The 24,653-nt window shown below is 42.8% G+C and overlaps 1 protein-coding gene across 1 annotated transcript; it reads right to left on the bottom strand.

The window, feature by feature from the left end:
• Positions 1-1,330: 1,330 nt before the first annotated feature.
• LOC133404649 (uncharacterized) lies at positions 1,331-9,955 on the bottom strand. Its single transcript, XM_061680734.1, has 2 exons — positions 9,843-9,955; positions 1,331-2,229 (listed from the first exon to the last, which is right to left on the bottom strand). Exons 1-2 carry the CDS (start codon positions 9,948-9,950, stop codon positions 1,879-1,881), a joined length of 459 nt encoding a protein of 152 aa, XP_061536718.1. The 5' UTR covers positions 9,951-9,955; the 3' UTR covers positions 1,331-1,878.
• Positions 9,956-24,653: the final 14,698 nt, after the last annotated feature.

The raw sequence follows: 24,653 nt of genomic DNA, 5'->3' as shown, positions 1-24,653 counted from the left end.
CTTGTCAATCTGTGCCCTGAGGTTGGATGGCGACCAGTCCAGGATGTGGATTTAGATGAGAAAATCCAAAAGTCTTCCAGCCAGATCCATTTGGTTATCTCCTATCATGCATTTAAAGTATGTCTCAAGATACCATTTTGTGTGATGGTTGACTTTAGAGGTCCTCCCAACAGAGATTGGGAGTCACTGTTGCGCAGAGAAAAGTTATTGCAGCAGAGGGCAGCTTAAATCCTTATCGAGTTCAATTTTCTCTAGTGTTGGTAGAAAATGGAAGGATGGATGTGTCTGTACTCTGGGTCTGTATAGGGCAGACACGGTATGTGAAAGTTCTCATCAGTCAATGACTTGCTTTTTCCAACCTACATAGTTGCATACCTTGAAAGTGGCGCTTTCTCGCGTGACCCTTTGAAGTTTTTCCTTTCACAGCATCAAAGCCGCTGTCAGGCTCTTGTGTCTGACGATAATGATACAAGGCCCATGGCATTTGTAATAAAAGTGAGCTGCTAGTCTTTCTTTTCTTTGAATAAGCAGCTCTTCTCATTGGGAAACAAATCGTTCGCTGTGCAGAGCTGAAAAATAATGGAAAATTAAATAACACACTTGTTTTTGTATGACACCTAGCCTCTTTGAATTCAAATCTAACTTTATTTCCAAGATTGATTTTTTTAAAAGAATACAATATTTGATTATTACATCAATATTTTAAATATTATTCCATAGGATTATTTTTTTTCCATCTAGCCATTGTCTTCCGCTTATCCGAGGTCAGGTCGCGGGGGCAGCAGCCTCAGCAGGGAATCCCAGACTTCCCTCTCCCCAGCCACTTCCTCTAGGTCTTCCGAGGGGATCCCGAGGCGTTCCCAGGCAAGCCGAGAGACGTAGTCTCTCCATCGTGTCCTGGGTCGTCCCCGGGGCCTCCTCCCGGTGGGACGTGCCCGGAACACCTCACCAGGGAGGCGTCCGGGAGGCATCCTAAACAGATGCCCGAGCCACCTCATCTGGCTCCTCTCAATGCGGACATATTTAGACATTTAGCCCTACTATTGCACCTTGGAGACTGACCACAAATTTAATGTCAAATGTCTGAACATAACGCGAACATATAACAATTTAGCTTTTGATTGGAAGTGACAAGGATATGACTGCTAACCAGTCATTTAACGCAATAAGCTGATGTAGCATTCTACATATTGCCTCAGTACCCGTCACAAACAGATGCACTCAAATGCACAAGACCAGTAACAAAAGAGCCTTTGTTAAAAAAAAACAAAAAAAGAGAAAAAAAGCTTTATACTGGCTTAGAATCCGATCAAAAACAAAAAGTCTGTCATATTGGAATGAAAGTGTAGGCTACACTTTTTTTTATAACCACGAGGTGACGGTGGCATTTTGGAATTAAAGTGTACAGCTCACCAGCACTTCTTCTTCTATTCTTCTTCTTTTTCATAAACACTAGATGGCAGCATACATTTATAAAATGTGAAAGTTTTTTTTCCAATTTCCCCCTATATCCATGTATAATGCGCACTATTGACTTTGGACAATTATGGGGTGGAAATGCGCATTATACACGAGAAATTACAGTAAATGCTCCCAACTCTGAACACTATTACAGTATTTAGCTGACAATACCTCATCAAATGGATGATGCGCCATAATGAGGAGCATCGTTCTTGGCTAGAATTGGAACAGATAGACTGCAACAACATCAAACTTCCATTTATTTCCACTAGTCTTTAACGCCATAAATGCTTCAAGAACTCCATAATTGCATCCACCTTAACGGCTTGGTGGAAAAGTTTAGGAGCTAGAGGATCTCAATTAGCTCCCAGTATGCTCTCCCCAATCTGGCACAATCCAGATTTCGAAATTAACAATTTACCCCTTTATTTTAGCACATGGGAACAACATGGAATTGACCACCAAATAGATTTTTAGGACACGTGATGACCCTTGGGGGTAGAGGAGGGGGTGGCGGGGCGCGTGGGGCGGCTGTGGGGGTGGTGGTTGGCTGGGTGGAGTGGCATTGGGTCCCTGCGGCCTCCTCCGGGTGGTCGGTTGTCGTGGTGCCTCGGTGGGGCCGTTAGACCACCCTGGGTCCCTCGGTGTGGGACGTGTCCCGTCCGCCGGGCTGCTCTCGGGTTGACTCCTGGGCCCGAACTCGTCTCTCGATCGATTGGGTGATGTCTTCCGGCATAAAAGGGATACAGATGCTCCATTCTCCTTGACCTAACAGCCGAATAGGACAAAAAAAAGAAAGAAAAGAAAAGACAAAAAAATGCAGTCCCCTGTAAGAAGGAGTTTGAACTCCTACCTCTGCCAGAATTTTGACCATGTCCCGGGAGGTGCGGGGGACATTTAAGGTCAGATGTGCTAACCATTTAATTTAGCAGAAATTGGAAGTAGTTTCATCCATCCATCCATTTTCTGAGCCGCTTCTCCTCACTAGGGTCGCGGGCATGCTGGAGCCTATCCCAGCTATCATCGGGCAGGAGGCGGGGTACACCCTGAACTGGTTGCCAGCCAATTGCAGGGCACACATAAACAAACAACCATTCGCACTCACATTCACACCTAAGGGCAATTTAGAGTTGTCAACCAACTTACCATGCATGTTTTTTGGGATGTGGGAAGAAACCGGAGTACTCGGAGAAAACCCACGCAGGCACGGGGAGAACATGCAAACTCCACACAGGCGGGACCGGGGATTGAACCCCGGTCCTCAGAACTGTGAGGCAGATGCTCTAACCAGTCGCTCACAATGTTGAATGAATGACCAAATGCTTCTAGCCTTCCTCGACAGTCAACAGATTTTTAGTCTCTCAAGAGAAAATCAAATCATTGATGTTGCTTTGATGCCTTCCAGTCCTCATTCATTTTTTAATTGGGTCATCAAGTCTGCAATACAGTACAAGATACAAGAGAAAGGACTCTGGATTGAAACCTCATTCACTCCCCATCACCCTGTGTCGTTCTCTCTGAAGCCATTAGGCATCATGGGTCTCTCCCATCATTAGATTAACTCCTGTGCTCTGCCAGTGTTCGCAGGAAGACCATACTTATTTCCTTCACCACTACCAAAGGCACAAAAGTCCTGCTTTCACCTTGTAATTTGAACCCCACAGACTCATCAGTGCAGTGAGGCAACAGCGAGATATGGACCTGCAGATATTCATGTTCCACATCACGTTGATTACACAGTGCATGATTAGAGTGCATGCTTGGCAGAGGCGATGTTCCTGGGGAAACATTAGCCACATTAGCTCCCTCGGCTTCTGCCGGTGGTGCACCGGGACCTGGCACAGAGACATTTGCCATAATAGAGTTTTTAATAGCGTAGATGCATAACTCTCAGTCCTGTCACAGATCACAGAGGTGCTTTCTGTCTGTTACAAACATAGCTGGTGCCTTTCGATTCCAGGGGAATGTGAAATAAATGCACACTGGAATACCAGGGAGAGCAAAAACAAATGGAATAACAACAATGAGTCAAGCATCTAGGTATTGCTGCAGAAAATAACAAGACTCATTTGTCAGTTAAGGAAATTATCCTGCACAGAAAAGATGGAAAACAGCATTTACTGAAAAGATTCTGCACAGTGGAACATAATTGTTGCGATTCAGCAGGATGCTGCTGAATGTGTTGTTGAGCTCGGCATTAATGAAGGGAAATGTCAACTGATACAGAAGTCAGTTAGTTGTTGCTGCTGTGCTCCTTAGTTTGTGCCATTTTCTCTTCAAATGAAGATGCAACAGAAAACATGTTTATTTCATGTCTTACAGTTATCACCCAAAGTTTGCAGTTATACCACATAATTTCTGTTTGATGGCCAGGTCACTTGAGGATGTCAAACACAGACTTCACAGTGTTAAAGATCAGCAAACCTTTTAGTAATTAAAAGTCAGCCACCTCCAAGTGACTGTCCAGTACAAAAACTGTACATGCCATTTGTCTTGACTTTTGCTGTCACATCATCTGGACTGATTCCACAATCACGACAAGGACATTTCTCCAATGAAGCATTCTGGAATACGGAGAAGCGATGTTAGTTTAACTTCACTGCCCACATTTAACTATAAGCAGCCATATTCACTTAAAAACACTCCAAACGTGGCTATGGTGTTATTTCTTTAACAAGATTTCAAGAGATCATCAGCACAATAAGAACAAAGGAGTTACACCAAGCACTAGAATTATTTTTGCAACGTTCTACTTACAGTGATCAAAGAATCGATTTATTTTAACGTTAACTGATTGCATTGTGTTCTTCAACCAAGAATATATATATATATATATATATATATATATATATATATATATATATATATGTGTATATTAAACAACTTAACAATTTTTAGACCCACTTTTTGTGCAAACTGACCTTTTGGAGAAAATGAAATACTGAACTTCTATTTATGCATCGTTGCATGATCCGGCATGTTCTTTTTTTTTTTCAGTAAATCCAAAGTTGCGAATATTTTGGTATATAAAACACAAAGCTCTCTACTCTTTAGGTCAAACGCAAGAGGATCTGGGGAGCAACTAAACTTGCTGAAGCCTCAAATTACATTATAATTTGGCTATTAGAAAAATGAAGATTTTGACCGACGAAACAAATTTTGTCACGGGCCACATGGACGTTATGGTTTCCCTCACAGGGCCGTTATGAAACCATATAAACACCACTGGTGTCTCCCAGTGGGACGTGCCCGGAACACCTCATCAGGGAGGCGTCCAGGGCTTATCCTAACCAGTTGCCCGAGCTACCTCATCTGGCTCCTCTCGATGCTTTGTCTCATCTCTGAGCCCCTCCCGGATGACCGAGCTTCTCATCCTATCTCTCAGGGAGAGTCCGGTCACCCTGCGGCGGAAACTCATTTCGGCCGCTTGTATCTGCGATTTAGTTCTTTCGGTCATGACCCACAGCTTGTGAGCGTAGGTGAAGGTAGGAATGTAGCTCGACCGGTAGATTGAGAGCTTCGCCTTTCGGCTCACCTCTTTCTTCACCACGACAGACCGATGCAGCGACCGTATCACTGCAGACGCTGCACTAATCTGCTTGTCAATCTTCAGCTCCATTCTTACCTCACTCGTGAACAAAAACCCAAGATACTTGAACTTCTCCACTTGGGGAATGATCTCATTCCTTACATGACGATATGGAATGCGACTTGCGCCTAAAAGAATCAAACAACTTTTTCTTAAATCGCAAACAAAAAAATTAACTGTCAAACAAAACGTATTGAATCGCAAATGAAAAATAAGACTTTGAGAGATATAAACTAACTTAAGCAAAAAATAATAATAATGATCCTCTTAAAAGTAAATATTTATTAAGTATTTATTATTAAGTTTTGTTTGATAGTATTGTTTTTTTGTTTGCAATTTAAGTAATTTTAAAAAAAATTCTATTTGGCACAAATCTGATTCATATGAGGAGGGAACACCAACCTTTTACCGACTGGAGGACCACGGCCTCAGATTTGGAGGTACTGCCACTTCACGCCTGGCTGCGAACCGCTCCAGTGAGAGTCGAAATTGCGGCTTGATGAAGCCAACAGAACCACCTCATCCTATTTTCACATGTCCATAACAAATTAATGGATATCTTCTTTTCAAAACAGAAGTCAAATAAAATAGTTGGTTTGATTATTGTTCAATTCATTGTAAAAACCAAAAAAGGGGTTTCGTAAGAAAAAAAAAATGCTTGCAATATTTCAACATTGCTAACAGTTAAGACAATTTGCAATTTTTTGGTCCAGGTTTTAGCAAGAAAGATACACATGATTTGCTTTTGTGGGCCACTTTAAATGATGGATCTGGCCCCCGGGCCTTCAGTTTGACACCTGTGATCTAAATAATCTGTCAATCAGGCACGAGAGTGGATAATTATTTAGCAATTAATTTAAGATGTGGAACGTTAATAACTCCACAGCAGGAGGTGGCTCCTAAAAAACTAATGCATTAAAGGAGATAGGAATTGTGTCTTACTGTCATGGGTGTGTGTATGTTCCGGTTGATGTTTTGCCCCCGTCTCGTACACACCTGCTCCTGAGAGCATCTTCCCCACCTGTGCCTCGTTCAGCCTAATTACCCCTTGCATTTAACCTCGTGTCTCATTCTTTCTCGTCGCCGGTTCGTTGTACCTTATGGTCGCGTTCCAGCATCCCTTGTTTCCACGTCACAGACTCACAGTAAGACTAGACCCTGTTCCGATGATCTACCTTGCCTTTTTGCCTCACGTTTTTGGATAGTGTTGCCTTTTTTTTGGATTGCCTGCCTGTCTACTGACCTCTGCCCGTATATTAAACCTCTCTTTTTTTAAAACTGTCCATTTGTAGTCGAGTCGTGCATTTTTGGGTACTATCCTCTCTTCCGTTCATGACACTTACAAAATTTCAAGATTCTGCCTTTTAAATGAAATTATTGAATATTTACCATGTATGTAGCCTGTAACTTGATTCTCGAACTGGATCCTCATCAAAGCAGCTCCCTGGTGTAGACTACACCACGCATCCCCACCACCATTTGTCCGACCAGAATGAATGAAAACATATTTAAAAGTGACCTCTCCATACAAGGCATTAGTACCAATGTATCACACCAATTGTTATTTGAACCTGTTGAGACGATGTGTCTTTATACAGAGCTCATAACAAACGGCGTGGCCCACCCAGCACCCTCCAATTGTCTGTGACAGTGGTTCCCAACCTTTTTTGTCTTGTGTACCCCCCTGAACAATTTTGTCACCCAATGAGTGCACCCTCACTGATACGTGTTGCTGATTCTCCAAAAGTAGAACTTAACGTGATAAAAATGAATAAAAATTAATCCATCCTTAAAGCTATAATCCATGATTTCTGGCACCCCCTACTGCTGGAATTCAGCATTACAACAAAACGTTGATATGACGAAGGCTAGGCCGAGTTCAACTGTCTCCCTCTCGCAACCCCTCGCGGGTGAATATAAACCAGTGTAGTGGGACAACAAAGCATTTAGTCAGCCACCAGTTGTGCAAGGACTCCCACTTAAAAGGATGAGAGAGACCTGTAATTTTTCATCATAGGTGTACCTCACCTCTGAGAGACAAAATTCGAAAAAAAATCCAGAAAATCACATTGTCTGATTTTTAAAGAATTTATTAGCAGATTATGGTGGAAAATAAGTATTTGGTCACCTACAAACAAGATTTCTGGCTCTCACGTACCTATAACTTCTTTTTTAATAGGCTCCTCTGTCGTCCATTCGTTAGCTGTATTAATGGCACCTGTTTGTACTCGTTATCAGTATAAAAGACACCTGTCCACAACCTCCAACAGTCACACTCCAAACTCCACTATGGCCAAGACCAAAGAGCTGTCAAAGGACACCAGAAATAAAATTGTTTACCTGCACCAGGCTGGGAAGACTGAATCTGCAATAGGTAAGCAGCTTGGTGTGAAGAAATCAACTAATCACCAATTATTAAAAAATGGAAGACATACAAGACCACTTCAGGAAGGCGTTTTCCCTTACCCGGACGCGGGTCACCGGGGCCCCCCCTCTGGAGCCAGGCCTGGAGGTGGGGCTCGAAGGCCGGGCCTGCACCCATGGCCTGCACAGCCCGAAAGGGTAACGTGGTTCCCCCTTCCCATGGGCTCACCACCAGTGGGAGGGGCCATAGGGGTCAGGTGCAGTGTGAGCTGGGCGGTGGCCAAAGGCAGGGACCTTGGCGATCCAATCCCCGGGTACAGAAGCTGGCTCTAGGTACGAGGAATGTCACCTCTCTGGCAGGGAAGGAGCCCGAGCTGGTCTGTGAGGTCGAGAAGTTCCGACGAGATATAGTTGGGCTCGCCTCCGCACACAGCTTGGGCTCTGGTACCAGTCCTCTCGAGAGGGGTTGGACTCTCTTCCACTCTGGAGTTGCCCACAGTGAGAGGCGCCTAGCAGGTGTGGGTATACTTATTGCCCCCCGATCAATCAATTCACTTGCATGTATCCGCAGACACACACTCCTAGGACTCTTTCACTGGGTGTGGGGTCACGCATTTGGTGCTAAAAATATGCAAATCGCGTGTGTATCCCCTCACTTATACTCTCGTCCTGTAGACTTTTATAATTCACATAATTAATGCCAATACACTTCGGTTGTACAGTCAGGTTCACGACCCTTGTCCTGCACGCTTCTTTTCCTGTCCTTGTCCTGTTCTATCTTTTCCTGTCCTTCCCTCACAGGGTGCAGCACTACGGCCCCATGCAACACTCATATTTAATAATATTCTTGTAGATAATGTAATGATTTACTTCTCTCATCCTGTTTACAATTAGTGCTTTGTCTTTTGTCTTTGTTTCTCTCTCCCTTCTAGAAACTTTGTTCTGTTCGACTGATCAAGTCTGATTCTCAATAAACCTCAATTATAATACCACAGCGGAAGCTTAAAAGCTCCACTGTGACACAGTAAAACTGTTCCGGCATGAAAGGGATACAGATTTTTCATTCTGCTTGACCTAACAGCTGAACAGGACAAAAAAAAAAAAAAGTATGGTCCACCATCCGGCATCTCAGGAGGGGAAAGCAGTGCACCACTAATACTTTGTATAGTGGGGATGGGGCGCGGCTGACCTCGACTCGGGACGTTATGAGTCGGTGGGGAGAATACTTCGAAGACCTCCTCAACTCCACTGACACGCCTTCCCATGAGGAAACAGAGTCTGGGTTCTCTGAGGCGGGCTCTCCTATCTCTGGGGTTGAGGTCACCGAGGTGGTTAAAAAGCTCCTCGGTGGCAAGGCCCCGGGGGTGGATGAAATTCGCCTGGAGTTCCTAAAGGCTCTGGATGTTGTCGGGCTGCTCTGGATGTTGTCGGGCTGGTTTCTGACAGTTTGTGCAGAAATTCTTTGGTTATGCAAACCGATTGAGTTGAGTTCTGTCACTCACTAATGAATCTTCGGCGAATGACAAATGAGCAGCCAGTGTGCAGGCGGGGGCGGGACTTCATTAAACGTACTGCCATGTGATTTGCGATACGCCAGCGTTGTCACTGACTTCTGCGAATGACCAATGAGCAGCCAGCAAGAATGGGAAAGAATTCCAGAATTAAAAGAGATATATAGTCAATGTCTACTCTATAAGAATAATAATGCTGAGTTCACACTGTCAGAGCTATGTATTTTTACACTACTGTATGTTTATTTTTTTCAGTTGTATTTTGTGTGGTGTAGTGCAGCACTGCATTGCCTGTATTGAGACATGCATCCTAAATCAAAGCTTACAGTAGGTCTCAGAAGGATAATTGGAGCATAATATCAAGTTACGTAATATATAATAACATATAATGTATAAATTAAATGGCGGCACGGTGGGCGACTGGTTCGAGCGTCAGCCTCACAGTTCTGAGGACCCGGGTTCAATCCCCGGCCCCGCCTGTGTGGAGTTTGCATGTTCTCCCCGTGACTGCGTGGGTTTTCTCCGGGCACTCCGGTTTCCTCCCACATCCCAAAAACATGCGTTAATTGGAGACTCTAAATTGCCCGTAGGTGTGACTGTGAGTGCAAATGGTTGTTTGTTTGTATGTGCCCTGCGATTGGCTGGCAACCAGTTCAGGGTGTACCCCGCCTCCTGTCCGATGATAGCTGGGATAGGCTCCAGCACGCCCGTGACCCTAGTGAGGAGAAGCGGCTCAGAAAATGGATGGATGGATGTACCCTGCAATTGACTGGTGACCCGTTCATGGGGTACCCTGCCTCTCGCCCAGAGATAGCTGAGATAGACTCCAGCACCCCCGTGACCCCAGTGAGGAGAAGCAGTGTAGAAAATGGATGGATGGATGGACGATTCTCTCCAGTGTTTATTACAAGCCTCACCTTTGCAGGTTTGCGCTTGGCAGGGTAATAATCGAGGCGAAGCTCCATGGGGTGGCAGTAGCTCATCTTTAAGAACTTGGGCTTGAAGCCGGAGGGTAAACGGTTCATGTGCCGCTGTAAACAGAAATGTTCAAATAATAATAATAACAATTCCCTTGAGGGATTGTAATGTGTATAGTAAAAAAATCATAATTGAAAAAAATTAAGGTGACCCATCTCCACACACGTTTGAAACAAAAGGTGGAGTCATGCAAAAGATGAGAAAAGGGAATCTTTACAAAGTTGCTGTTTTGCTACGTCTGGCTGACAGGTTATTTATTCATCGTCATGGCTTTAGTAATTTAAATGCTAAAATGTTTTATTGTTTACCTGTACTGCCTCACGTCTGAGCCTCACTGGTTTGCACATTAGTTGCTGTCTTCTCCCTGGAGTCTTTTGGAAAGCTGTGAGGAAGAACAGAAGCTGGTGATGGATGAGGTCAGCGGGTCAGGGGTACAGCTGTGCATTACCTTACTTTGCATTGTATTGTATTACGAAATAATACTGCTGTCAGGGGGAAAATGAAGGTCATGAGTGAGATGGGGCTTGGAAGTCTGAAGCAGTGTCAGCAGAGGCGTAAGCATTTGTTTGTGACATCTCATGATAAAAATGCTGTGATGGGTTGAATATCAATATGGTGTTGCTTCCATAATAATGCAAGTATGAAAACCAAACATGATGATGAAAAGTGTTTGTTTTGGCAGTAATCTAAAACAATTTCATCAAAGGGCACCCTAACCGAGTGTCAGCCTTTTCAGACTGCCAGTGTCACAGCTGCACAACAACATAATGAACTTGGCATTTGAATTGCATATTTGCCATATTTCACTGTCACAGCATGCCATATAGCTTTGGATTCCCTTCAGTGACAAATTATGAGGCTGGCTAAGTGAGTTATGTCTGCAAATGTCATCACCCCTGCCAAAGAGGATGTGGTCTCAGAAGCACGTTTCTTTGTTTCTTCATTTGTATCCTGAATAAGGTTCTAACTGATATATATTCCTGGATATTTGATACTGATCTATTTTTGTCAGACATTTTACACTCAGAAAATCCCATTTAGCATATTCAGATGCGTATCAAATCTGTATGATTACTCAGCAGATAAAATGTACCTGACAAATTGTAGATAAATGGAGAAAGCTCGGCACTGTTGCTTCTCTTTTCAAGGAGTGGACGTTCTGTAAAGATGACTGCAAGAGCACAGAGCAGAATGCTCATTGAGGTAAAAAAGAACCCTAGAGTCTCACTTGAAGACTTACAGGAATCACTGGCACATGCCAACATGTCTGTTGACAAATCTACCATACGTCAAACATTAAACATGAACTAATGCTCCACGGCAATACTGGCAAAATATTCTGTGGACAGATGAAACCAAAGTCGAATTGTGAAGGAGGAACACAAAACGCTATGTGTGGAGAAAAAATAGCACGGCAACATGAATTGTGAAGTATGGTGGAGGGAGCATGATGGTATGGGCGTGCTTTCGTACTTCAGGGCCTGGAGAGCTTGCTCGCATCAATGGAAAAATAAATTCACACGTTTATCAAGATATTTTGCAGAAGAACTTGAGGCCATTGTTCCAACAGTTGAACCTCAAAAGAGGATGGGTATTTCAACAGGACTCTCACAAAACGCAACCCTATTGGTCGACGTCAAGGTGCGCTGTCGGAGAGTTGTCGTTGATATGTCACACTACACAGAAGATATCCCCAAAAATCAAACATGCTAGACTTCATCTTGGCATTGTAGGGCTATCGTAGGGCCAAATCGTTGGTCGTGGATTATGTCACACGACAAGTAGTTTTGTTGTTCAGGCCCAATCTAGCAAATCGGCGTGATAGCTAATCGGGCCAATATCAGGGCTAAAAACCTGTAGTCTGATCTAGGCATAATAAGAGCTAACTACACATTAGCAATAATGGCGTGGGACACTTTCCCCTAATAAATGATCAGTTAGACATTCAGAAGTATGTATGTAGTCACTTATCATGCTTTCCTGTAGTAAAGCAGTAAGTTGCACCTATAGGAAGAAAAAGCTACGAAGTGTTGGTTTCTCACTGCTTTTGTCAAAGTAGCAAGTCTTATCAAGTCAGTGGGTTCAGTCACGAGTCATTGCTGTCAAGTCCAAGTCAACTTGCAAATTTTTTGATACAACCCCAATTCCAATGAAGTTGGGACTTCACTTAAAAACAGAATGCAATGATTTACAAATCATGTTCAACCTATATTGACCTGAATACACTACAAAGGCAAGATATTTAATGTTCAAACTGATAAACTTGATTGTTTTTAGCAAATAATCATTACCTTAGAATTTTATGGCTGCCACACTTTCCAAAAAAGCTGGGAGAGGGTCATGTTTACCACTGTGTTACATCAACTTTTCTTTTATCAACATTCAATAAACATTTAGGAACTGAGGACACTAATTGTTGAAGCTTTGTAGGTGGAATTCTTTCCCATTCTTGCTTAATGTACAACTTCAGCTGTTCAACAGGCCGGGGTCTCCGTTGTCGTATTTTACGCTTCATAATGCGCCATACATTTTCAATGGGAGACAGGTCTGAACTGCGGGCAGGCTGGTCTAGTACCCGCACTCTTTTACTACGAAGCCACGCTGTTGTAACACGTACAGAATGTGGTTTGGCATTGTCTCGCTGAAATAAGCAGGGCTGTCCAAGAAAAAGACGTTGCTTGGATGGCAGCATATGTTTCTCCAAAACCTGTATGTACCTTTCAGCATTAATGGTGCCTTCACAGATGTGTTAGTTACCCATGCCATTGGCACTAACACAGCGCCATACCATCACAGATGCTGGCTTTTGAACTTTGCGTCCATAACAGTCCGGATGGTTCTTTTCCTCTTTGGCCCGGAGGACACGACGATTTCCAAAAACAATTTGAAATGTGGACTCGTCGGACCACAGAACACTTTCCATCAGTCCATCTTAGATGAGCTCGGGCCCAGAGAAGCCGGATGCATTTCTGGGTGTAGCGGCGAGTTGTATTTACTGACATTGGTTTTGTGAAGTGTTCCTGAGCCCATGTGGTGATTGATATCCTTTACACATTGATGTCGGTGTTTGATGCAATGCCGCCTGAGGGATCGAAGGTCACGGGCATTCAATGTTGGTTTACGGCCTTGCCGCTTACAGGGAGTGATTTCTCCATATTCTCTGAACCTTTTGATGATATTATGGACCGTAGATGAAAAAAATCCCTAAATTCCTTGCAAGTGTACGTTGAGGAACATTCTCCTTAAACTGTTGGACTATTTTCTCACGCACTTGTTCACAATGAGGTGAACCTCGCCCCATCTTTGCTTGTGAATGAGCAATTCAGGGAAGCTCTTTTTATACCCAATCATGGCACCCACCTGTTCCCAATTAGCCTGTTCACCTGTGGGATGTTCCAAACAGGTGTTTGATGAGCATTCCTCAACTTTCTCGTTTTTTTTTGCCACCTGTCCCAGTTTTTTTTTTTAAACGTGTTGCAGCCATAAAATTCAAAGTTAATGACTATAGTACGTTTATCAGTTTGAACATTAAATGTCTTTGCAAATCATTGTATTGTGTTTTTATTTATGTTTAACACAATTTTTATTTATGTTTAACACAAGCTCCCAACTTCATTGGAATTGGGGTTGTATATTGTCAAGTCGAGTCTAAAGTCATCAAATTCATGACTCGAGTCCAAGTCATGTGACTTGAGTCCACGCCACTGCTATTCTTCAATAAATAGAAATGACATGAAACAGAGGAGGAGGGACTCACATTTTGACTCGGTTGACGAAACGCTGGCGTAGTACGAAAGCCAAAGTAGAGAGAACCATGATGGTGGTGCACATTTTCCTGAAAGCCAAACCGCGGTCCAGCCGGAGAGGGACAGGAGATGAAGCGGCCGTACGAAAGACAACCTTACACACTGGGAGTGTTGTCCAGGTGTTGGCTCTGTCTCTATCTGACCCTGCCGTCTGTCTGGATTAGAAACGCCATGGGATTAGTCAAACCCAGATTAGACAAGGTGACATAAACCTTTATTCAGACACACTAGACAATTACTGTAATCTATGTTGGAATGAGCGCTCGCTTATTTTGCATTATGGTGACACTATACACGTACAGTAATCTGAGATCCAATGATATCCTCAAATGAATATTCTTCCACACAGTAATTTAACATTGCGTTTTTTTCACAATATTGATAATGGGGATTGGAGAACATATCCATCCATTCATCCATTTTCTGAGCCGTTTCTTCTCACTGGGGTCGCGGGCGTGCTGCAGCCTATCCCAGCTGTCATCGGGCAGGAGACGGGGTACACCCTGAGCTGGTTGCCAGCCAATCGCAGGGCACATCGAAACAAACAACCATTCGCGCTCACAGTTATGCCTATGGGCAATTTAGAGTCTCCAATGAATGCATGTTTTTGGGATGTGGGAGGAAACCGGAGTGCCCGGAGAAAACCCACGCAGGCACGGGGAGAACATGCAAACTCCACACAGGCGGGGCCGGGGATTGAACCCGGGTCCTCAGAACTGTGAGGCTGATGCTCTAACCAGTCGGCCACCGTGCCACGGAGAACATATCATTTATTGAATAGTTTATTTCACATTAGCAGTTCGCAAACATCAGGTAGTGATTCTGTGGCTCTCCAAGTATGTGCCAATCTTAGATTCTCAATTTAAATTGTTGATTCACAGTAAAGATAATCAAGGGACAACTATTTCCATTGACAATGTTTTTTTAGTGTGATTGATGCACAGGTCAAAACTGACTGGGATGTGCCGTGTATGTTTACATATTCTGTAATGGTTAACGCACCAGTATGTAGAAACAAATTTATGGAAAATAACAAACCTGAATGGGGATTGGCAAGTACCAATAGCAGGCATCGTTATTGGGCCGATACCAGCCTTATTTCTAGCTATTGGGGACTTGTGAATCCTGCAAGAAAGAGTCTACATTAAAGCATTTTATGATAGATGGATCCATCCATGCATCCATCCATACATCCGTTTTTGATAGCGCTTGTCCTCATTTGGGTTCATCAGCACTACATCAATCTTTTAGTTTACTGTGTAATTCTGTTGTGAATTCATCCATCCATCCATTTGGATGGATGGATGCTTCTCCTCACTAGGGTCACGGGCGTGCTGGACCCTATCCCAGCTATCATCGGATGATAGCAGGAGGCGGGGTACACTCTGAACTAGTTGCCAGCCAATCGCAGGGCACACATAAACAAAGAACCATTCGCACTCACATTCACACCTAGGGTCACTTTAGAGACTTCAATTAACCTACCATGCATGTTTTTGGGATGTGGGAGGAAACCGGAGTGCCCGGAGAAAACCCACGCAGGCACGGGGAGAACATGCAAACTCCACACAGGCGGCGCCGGGGATTGAACCCCGGTCCTCAGAACTGTGAGGCTGACGCTCTAACCAGTCGCCCACCGTGCCACCCTGTTGTGAATTATTTTCTTTATTTTTGTATGCTGAGTGTACAAGTTATCCCTTCTTCACTGACACAGTATGGTCATGTATGATTATTTCCCTCAATTTATTGGTTATCACATGATAACTGTATAGGGAGTTATTTTGGTTATCAATGGAAAATTATCACGAAAAGATTGCATGGCAAGTTAGTCTGCGATACCCACCCTTAGTATGTAGAACTGATTAAAATGCAAAACAAAACAATAAAAAGCATTCTACTTAACTTATATATGCAAATCTGTTAATATTTGGCAGTCAACTTCATCACATTTAAATGCTACAGCTCACTTGTATACTTAGTTTAGATTGTGACTTTTAGTATATGGCACAACGCAGCCATTCAATATATTGACGATCATTTGAACTAAACACAATACGGACAAAGACTCAGCCCCAAATGAAATCCAAAGCCTCCCACATTTTGTGTCTCATTATGCCCAATTTATATGTGGTGCAGTGAGCAAGGCATGGATATTGAGAATCCTGACATGACATTCCTCACAACGACGTGTATGACTCTGCTGACGCCACTCTGTCATGAAACCTCTGGTGCGTGGACAGCACACAGATGGAAGTTCACACAAGTGGCTGTCAGGAATGTCAAGTTGCAGCACTGTGGCTGTGCATCTAATCTTCCGCTCTGAAATATACAGGCTCACGCGCACCTAATTGGTCATTTCTGCGGGCTGCCTCTGCAATGTTGATGGAGAGAGTGGCACGGAATGCTTCCATAGCTTAAAAATCAAGAGGGTTGTGCTCTTTCAAAATGTTCAAGCAATGTCAGATTTGAAATGTTTTTCATAACTCGTTGTACATTCTGTTTTTAAAATGCAGCACACAGTAATCAATATTCAGTTATAAAATCAAACCTAAATCTGGACCATATATGCTTTAGCAAAAGGATGGAGACACTGGAAAGTAAGTAATGTACAGTATGTAACAGTGTTATCAGTCACTTTCTAAAGCATGGTCCCAAAATCTTTGGACAGTGATATAGTTTTTATAATTTTGCCGTACACCACCAGAATGGATTTGAAATAAAACCATCAATGTGATTGAAGTGGAGACTTCCATCTTTAATTCAAGTGTTTCCATGTAAATATGACATTTAGCATTCAGGAGTTACCACAATTTGATGTGGAGTACTTCCATTTATGGAGTGTAGCTTTGCACTCAATGACTGCCTGCAGTCGGGAGCCATTGGATTTGAGATGATTTTTCCAAGTCTCCATGTTGAAGAAGACCACTCTTTATTATGTGCCCCAAATGTGAAATGAAATCTATCGTACGAGAAAGAATTTGACTGTAAGGTACCTGTACTATCATGCATGTATGGTTATAGTCTTTAAGGGGGACATATTGCAAATTTCTTTCACAATTTGTAAACAGTTACCCGGTGTCTTAATAACATGTCTGTGATTAGTTTTGGTCAAAATAACCCAAGTATGAAGATTTATAGGACACATCCTGCCTTTCATCTTGCTAATCCCTTTTTTTGAGCAGACAGTCCTGCCTCATGAAAGTGAAGTACTGTTCATCCGTTCCCAACAAGCGATTGGGAAGTGATAGTTTATTACACAATGCACAGTGACGGTGCAGTACCATAAAAGTGCAAAGAAATGCACGATTTCACTGTCGCCACACAATTTTTGTTATTTTCCTTAGTAAAAAGTGTTTTGATTGTTGTTACTTTTTTTCATTTACACATTAAGAATACAGTTTTACTGGCGTGTTAAACGCGCAATGCATTGTTGGTTAATTATTCATCGATCAATCGATTCAGTCATGAATCGGTCATGGAGGGTAAGGACTGACTCATTAAAGGACTTACAATACTTATCTTAAATAATATTTACAATGAAAAGTGAGAAGGCGGCACGGTGGACGACTGGTTAGCCCATCTGCCACACAGTTCTGAGGACCAGGGTTCAAATCCTGGCCCCGCCTGTGTGGAGTTTGCATGTTCTCCCCGTGCCTGCGTGGGTTTTCTCCGGGTACTCCAGTTTCCTCCCACATCCCAAAAACATGCACGGTAGGTTCAATGAAGACTCTAAATTGCCCGTAAGTGTGAACGTGAGTGTGAATGATTGTTAGTTTATATGTGCCCTCCGATTAGCTGGCGACCGGTTCAGCGTGTACCCTACCTCTCGCCTGAAGATAGCTGGGAAAGGCTCCAGCGCGCCCGCAACCCTAGTGAGGATAAGCGGATGGATGGAAAAATGTGAACTTTCAACTTCGTCTGGTGTCCGGACTGTGAGCTGGTGTAACGCGCTGCACATCTGATGTCACGCAGTAAGTGCTTTTGCCCCCGTCAATGGCCCACAGCTTTGCTAGTTCAAGAGCTGTTTAAACTTGTCAATGGGAGCGAAAAAGTTTTCTCGCTCTTCGTATCAAAATTACTGTGGTGGGAACAAGTGTTTGTGTGTGTGTGTGTGTGTGTGAAACATTTACTTCCATGCACGCATAAACGTACACACACACACACACACACAGTTGCCTTCTTGGACCACAATCGGCATCCATCTATGGATCAGTTAAGTGTCTTTAGAGAAGTGTACTGAGAATAGTGTGCTTGTTTACATTTAGGCACTTACTGTACTGTGTTTGCATGTCAAGTCTGCACTAAGTTGCTGATTTAATGTGGCTTCAACTACACTAATATTTAAGTTATTGGTTCATGTTGACATTGTTCTGTAACTTGTGTGGCGTACATTACCAAGTAATGGGTATGGTTAAACTAATGCTTTTTTTTGGTACTGTGGATAAGTGATATTCCTGCCACTTGGCAGCTGCTGAAAGTCACTAAAACGTTACTTTTTTCGAATTTAGTTACTTTTGAAATCAAGTAATCAGTAAAGTAACTAAGTTACTTTTTTAAGGTAACTGTGGCAACACTGATTGGGAATAAGTATTTTGTTACCATGACACCTAGAGGTGGTACTTGGGGTGGCTGTACGTTCAACCCATGTCTAAAAAATGTAGTACAAATCCCAGAAAGACAGAAAGATATTTTCCCTTGTTGGGTCAGCACTTTTATTACCAAACCGCAAAGTTACACTTGCCAATTAGTGTGTAGATCCATGGATTTGGTACATGCAGTGCACACATTGCCAAGCACAAATATCCCCCAACCCCACCATGTCGACAACTTCAGCAAGCATTTAAGTACCGTAATTTCTCGTGTATAATACGCACCCCCAAAGTTGACCTCAAAATTCTGGGAAAGCCTTCTACCTATGTATAATGCATTTTTACAATGCATCATTTTGCTTCTATGATCAGAACATGAAGTATCTGTATTTTGTTAGTTTTTTCAAATAATTATTCAAAAGTTAAGCAATTATATTAGTTTATTCAAATAATTATTCTGAAGTTAAGCACGCCATTTGAACACGTAATACTTTATTTTTATTTACTTGCTCTTATTTTGAAATTCACAGCCCTACTTCTATTTAGTAAATGAGAAAACACACATTTGTGCTAATATGTTTGATTACCCAGGCAGAATTCACAAGATGAGTGCAATTCTTTAAAGAAAACATGGCAAGACACATTTTATTTTAATGGGATTCAATTTAAACTGTCAAGCAATTCAGAAAAACATTAATTATCATCAAGCAAAACATAGCCATAAAGATATCAACGATGGTTGTCAACAGCTGTATTTAAAAGAAAAAAAAAATGTCACAAATTCTGCCAAAGTATGTAAACTTATGAGCAAAACTGTACATATTATGCAGTCATATGTACCCCTGTCATATTGGAATGAAAGTGTAGGTTACACCTTTTTCATAACCGCTAGGTGGCAGTGGCATATTAGAATGAAAGTGTACACCTTTCTCATGACCTCTAAGTGGCAGTGGCATATTGGAATGAAAGTGTAGAGCTTTTTTCATAACCACTAGATGGCGGCATACATTTATAAAACAGGAAAGTTTTTTTATTTTTTCATTTTCCCCTATACCTATGTATAATGCGTACCGTTGATTTTTGACATTTTTTTTGGGGGGGGGTGCATTATACATGAGAAATTAGGGTATGTGCTGATTATAAAAAGCTAACACAGTTAGTTAACGCTAATCTGCGCATCTAACAAACCTCAAGACTGCTCTGCTTACCCTCTGGCTTTGACATCCAATAGTGTTTCAGAGAGTGGTTTACGGACATGGCTTTAAAGTAGCGGATGTGAAATAAGCACAATTTAGAATGGCACGCTCGCATAAACATTTTTGGAAACAGGCATCTAACAAAATTTTTCTAATTTCACACTTGATGGGCGGATAGGCACTCCAGAGACTGTTTCTATATAAACAATTAATAAGGTAATTTCCCTTAATGTGTACTCTTTAACGAGTTTCCAAAGCAGAGGTCGTTGGTAATGTAGTGATTGACCGGGGCTTCAGCTTCTCGTGACTCTCAATAGGATCAGTGGTATAAAAAAAATAATTGATAGAGTTGTTGACAAAGCCAGTCTTTACAAGGTGTCTCTCATTGTCCAACACAGCAAAAACTAAGCAGTTAACAGCAGCAGGACCAGAAAATGTTAGTTTCGTGACACAATATGTTCTAAAAGTGAAGAGCTTAATCGTTATTAATTTGTTTTTCCTTTCATAGTTAGGACCGGGCTTGCTCAGTTATTTGTGCATCAATCTCATGTGGTATGATAATCCCCTGTTAGCAGTGCTCTCCAGTGCTCTTAGGTGATGGGAAATATGTTGCCATAGTAACAGCTTAGCGTATGGTAGAGCGGCACGCCTGATGGAAGGCTTCATCGGTAAATTGCCTTATTTTCTGACTGCTGTATTGCTGTTTACCTGCCTCACCTCTTCATGCAACTCCATCAAGCCATCCATTTTCTCTACCGTTTACCCTCATTGGGGTCGCAGTTGTGCCGATGCCTATCCTAGCTGACCTTGGGTGAGAGGCCGGGTACACTCTGGACTGGTCGACAGCCAATCAATGGGCACATTCAGATAAAGAAAAGACTCACACTCCCATTCACATCAAAGCACAATTTAGTCTTCAACAAACCTACCATGCATGTTTTAGAATGTCGGAAGAACGAGTACCTGGAAGAATCGCCGCAAGGACAGGGAGAACATGCGAACTCCACACAGGAACAGTGGGAGGCCAGATTCGAGCTACCAACTTCGGAACTGTGAGGTGGATGAGAAAAATGAGCTAATGTCCCTAAAGAATGTGTACCTAATCAATACAAAATCTCCACAATGCCATGTAGCAAAGCTAACAATTGTGGCATCTCAACTTCTAAGAAACACTGACATACAGCTTTGTTAGGCATATGGGCAAATGCATAATAAGAATATCAATCCCTAAAATAAATGCTTCAGGTTCCAGTAAGTGAGGTGAAAAAGTATTCTTCCCTCCATGAACCTCCCACTGGACCTCTCGCTTGCAGCGTCAAGCAGCAAACAGGCAACCATTAATGTTTAATTACGAACACCACTACACAGTGTTTGACCCCCATCCGCCACATCTGTAGAGGTTTCTTGTCCACAATCTTCTGTCACAAAGAATTACAACAAACTTAACACTTGAAACAATCTGGTTGAAATGACTAGGTTTTGGGCAGGGGGTCAGTTCAGTCTCATGCAAATGTGACTTTTGTTACCATAACAATAAGAGAGCTGAGCCGGGGCATTGCGTCAAAGGAAGGCTGCTCAGTCTTCCCAACTTCGCGATTTTGTCACGATATTAATCAACTGTTTTGTTTTGTTTTTTGGTGGGGCGGGGGCGTGAGCAACAACAAACAAATCTAGCGACTTTTTGTGGTTTTATTAGAGACTCGTGGGCACTGAGAATCTCTCCAGTTCATTCTCCTGCATCCAGAATTAATCACACAGGCGCAAAGCCACCATTGACTGATTGGACCTCTTGGACATCTTCCGTAAAGTGAACACGTATACAGATTTTATTGAGTTTTCACTCGTAGTGACCCTACTCGGCATTTGCATGAGGCACAATGTCCCCCATCCTCCAGAGAGAGAAAAAACAGGGATTTTAACTGCACTCTTAAAAATGGATGTTAAGTATGCTGTTTATCTTTATGTACTTCTGCTGTCACTTGGAAATGGCGAGCCTTGCAAAAAAAGTCTGGCGAAAAGACGTTGTGGGGGTGCAGTTATGTAAATTAATCTATTCACAAAATTCAAACGCTCGCTCACAGACACATTTTCAGAAAGGGGCAGCTAACAATAGATTTTATTTTGTTGTTTAATAATTTAAATTATATTGAGGCTCCTTATACAGTTTACTGTACTCTGTACTGCTTTTTTGTTTTGTTTGTTTTTTCGACCACAAAAACAGGGCACGATATTCACTGATGAAGCGAATTGCCACATAGATTGAAAATGGGTGAGAATAAAGGAGCGCGTGTGAATTAGTGTTGCACCAAGTACCAATACCAGTGATGTACCGAGGTACAACCCCAATTCCAATGAAGTTGGGACGTTGTGTTAAACATAAATAAAAACAGAATACAATGATTTGCAAATCATATTCAACCTATATTTAATAGATTACACTACAAAGACAAGATATGTAATGGTCAAACTGATTGAATTTATAGTTTTTATCAAATAATCATTAACTTAGAATTTGATGGCTGCAACACAGCAATCCCCAAACCCATTGGTGGACATCAGCGGTGAGGGATGCCGTCAAGCTGAAGAAGAAGTCCTATAGGGCCTTTTTGGCATGTGGGACTCCTGAGTCACCTGATGGGTACCGGCTGGCCAAGCAGAATGCAGCTTTGCTGGTTGCTAAGGCAAAAACTCTGACCTGGGAGGAGTTCGGTGAGGCCATGGAGAACGATTTCCGAACGGCTTCGAGGAAATTCTGGTCCACCATCCGCCGTCTCGGGAGGGGGAAGCAGTGCACCATCAACACTGTGTATAGTGGGGATGGGGCACTCCTGACCTCGACTCGGGACGTTGGTGCTGGAGAGGAGGGCCCCTCGGGAGTCGAAGATGGGGTCCGGTTTGGTGAACTCAGTATTGCATCTCTGCTTTTTGCAGATGATGTGGTTCTATTGGTTTCATCAAGCCGTGATCTCCAACTCTCACTGGAGCGGTTCGCAGCCGAGTGTGAAGCGGCTGGGATGAGAATTAGCACCTCCAAATCTGAGACCATGGTCCTCAGTCGGAAAAGGATGGAGTGCAATCTCCGGGTCGGGGATGAGATCCTGCCCCAATTGCCAACAGCTCTTTCCTCTTCATTGGGCCTTCTCCTGATCTCTGGTTGTGTCATTAAGTCAGTGAGTAATTAGGCTTCATGTGTTGGTTACATGTAATTTGTTGTGTGTAAAATACAGTACCATGAAAAGGTATTTGCCGCCTGCTCAAAGTCTTTGGTTTTTGCAGTTTCCATGTCATGGATGTGTGTTATGGTTATAGTCTCGTACACACCTGCTCCTTAGAGCATCTTCCCTACCTGTGCCTCATTTACCCTAATTACCCCATGCATTTAACCTCGTGTCTCTTTCTTTCTGGTCGCCAGTTCGTTTTACCTTGTTGTCACGTTCCAGCATTCCTTGTTTCCACGTCACCGACTCATAGTAAGCCTAGACTCTGTTCTGATAATTGACCTTGCCTTTTTGCCTCACGTTTTTTTGGATACTGTTGCCTTTGCGGATTGCCTGCCTGTGTACCGACCTCTGCCAGTTTATTAAACCTCTAATTTTTGAAACTGTCCATTTGAAGTAAGATGCCACCGCAACGCTTATGCTGCAGATGGCAGTTTTATGGGCAAGATCACTCACCGCACCCAAACACTCACATTAACAATTCCTGATTCTCACTCGGAACGCATTAGTTTTCATGTTTTTGACGCTATCAAGTATGACCTTATTTTAAGGAACCCTTGGTTGAAGTTACATAACCCTCACATTGACTGGTCCTCTGGGCATGTTATGTCATGGGGCAGCAATTGCGCCCAGAACTGTTTCAAGCCTCCACATAATGTGCAGGGTTATGTTTCAAATGATATTCCACAGACCCCATCTGGGGATCCTGACTTGTCTCAAGTGCCCACCTGTTACCAGGACATTAAAGAAGTTTTTTCCAAGTCCAAAGCCAAATTCCTTCCACCCTACAGACCTTATGACTGTGTAGTTAACTTGCTGGCTGGAAGCACACCTCCATGGGGGAGGTTGTTCTCTCTTTGAGGGCCGGAACACAAGGCCATGAAGGAGTATGTGGAAGAATCACTGGCAGCTGGGATCATTCGCCAATCTTCATCCCCTGCGGGAGCAGGATTTTTCTTTGTGGACAAGAAGGACAAGACCCTGCGACCCTATATCGATTACCAGGGTCTCAATGAAATAACTGTGAAGAACAGGTACCCTCATCCTCTCATCTCCACCACCTTTGAATTCCTGGAGGGAGCCAAGGTTTTCAGCAAACTAGACTTGAGAAATGCGTATCATCTAGTCATCGTGGCCGTCTGGAGGCGGCCGTTAAGGGGGGAGGGGGTACTGTCATGAGGGGTGTGTGTTATGGTTGTTGTCTTCCCCGTCTCGTACAAGCTCCCTTGCCCTGTGTGAAAATGTAATGTACCCTTAAACTTAATAACTGGTTGGGAAACCCTCAGCAGCAAAAACTAAAATCAGGTGTTTTCTATAATTGGCAATGAGTCTTTCACATATCTGTGGAGATATTTTTTGCCCACTATTCCTTGCAGAATTGTTTTAATCCAGCAACAATGGAGGGGTTTCAAGCATGAACAGTTAAGGTCATGCCACAGCATTTCAGTCAGATTAAAGTCCAGACATTGACGAAGCCACTCCAAAACCTTGATTTTGTTTTTTTTAAGCCATTCATAAATTGACTTAATGGTGTGTTTTGGATTGTTGTCTTGCTTCAGCTTGAAGTCACAAACTGATGGTCAGACATTCTCCTTCAGGATTTTTTGGTAAAGAGCAGATTGCAGAATTCAAGGTTCCATCAATCACAGCAAGTCATCCAGGTCCTGAAAAGAAAAGCAGCCCCAGACCATCACATTACCACCACCATGTTTGAGTGTTAGTATGATGTTCTTTTTTTCTAAAATGTTGTGTTAAAATTTCACGACACACTTCCTCAAAACCTTCATATCGTCAGTCCATAGAATGGTCTCCCAAGAGTCATGAGAATCATTCAGATGTCTATTTTTTATTATTATTACAAATTGTACTGCACACTGTCAGACATTTTTTTACAGTAACTTACTTCGCTACTGTAAACTTGAATCATGTATTGAACGTGTT

Source organism: Phycodurus eques, chromosome 6, assembly GCF_024500275.1.
Source record: "Phycodurus eques isolate BA_2022a chromosome 6, UOR_Pequ_1.1, whole genome shotgun sequence".
NCBI classification, from domain to species: Eukaryota; Metazoa; Chordata; class Actinopteri; order Syngnathiformes; family Syngnathidae; genus Phycodurus; species Phycodurus eques.
The sequence above is the reverse complement of the archived record's forward strand: the minus strand, read 5'-3'. Positions and strand labels throughout refer to the sequence as shown.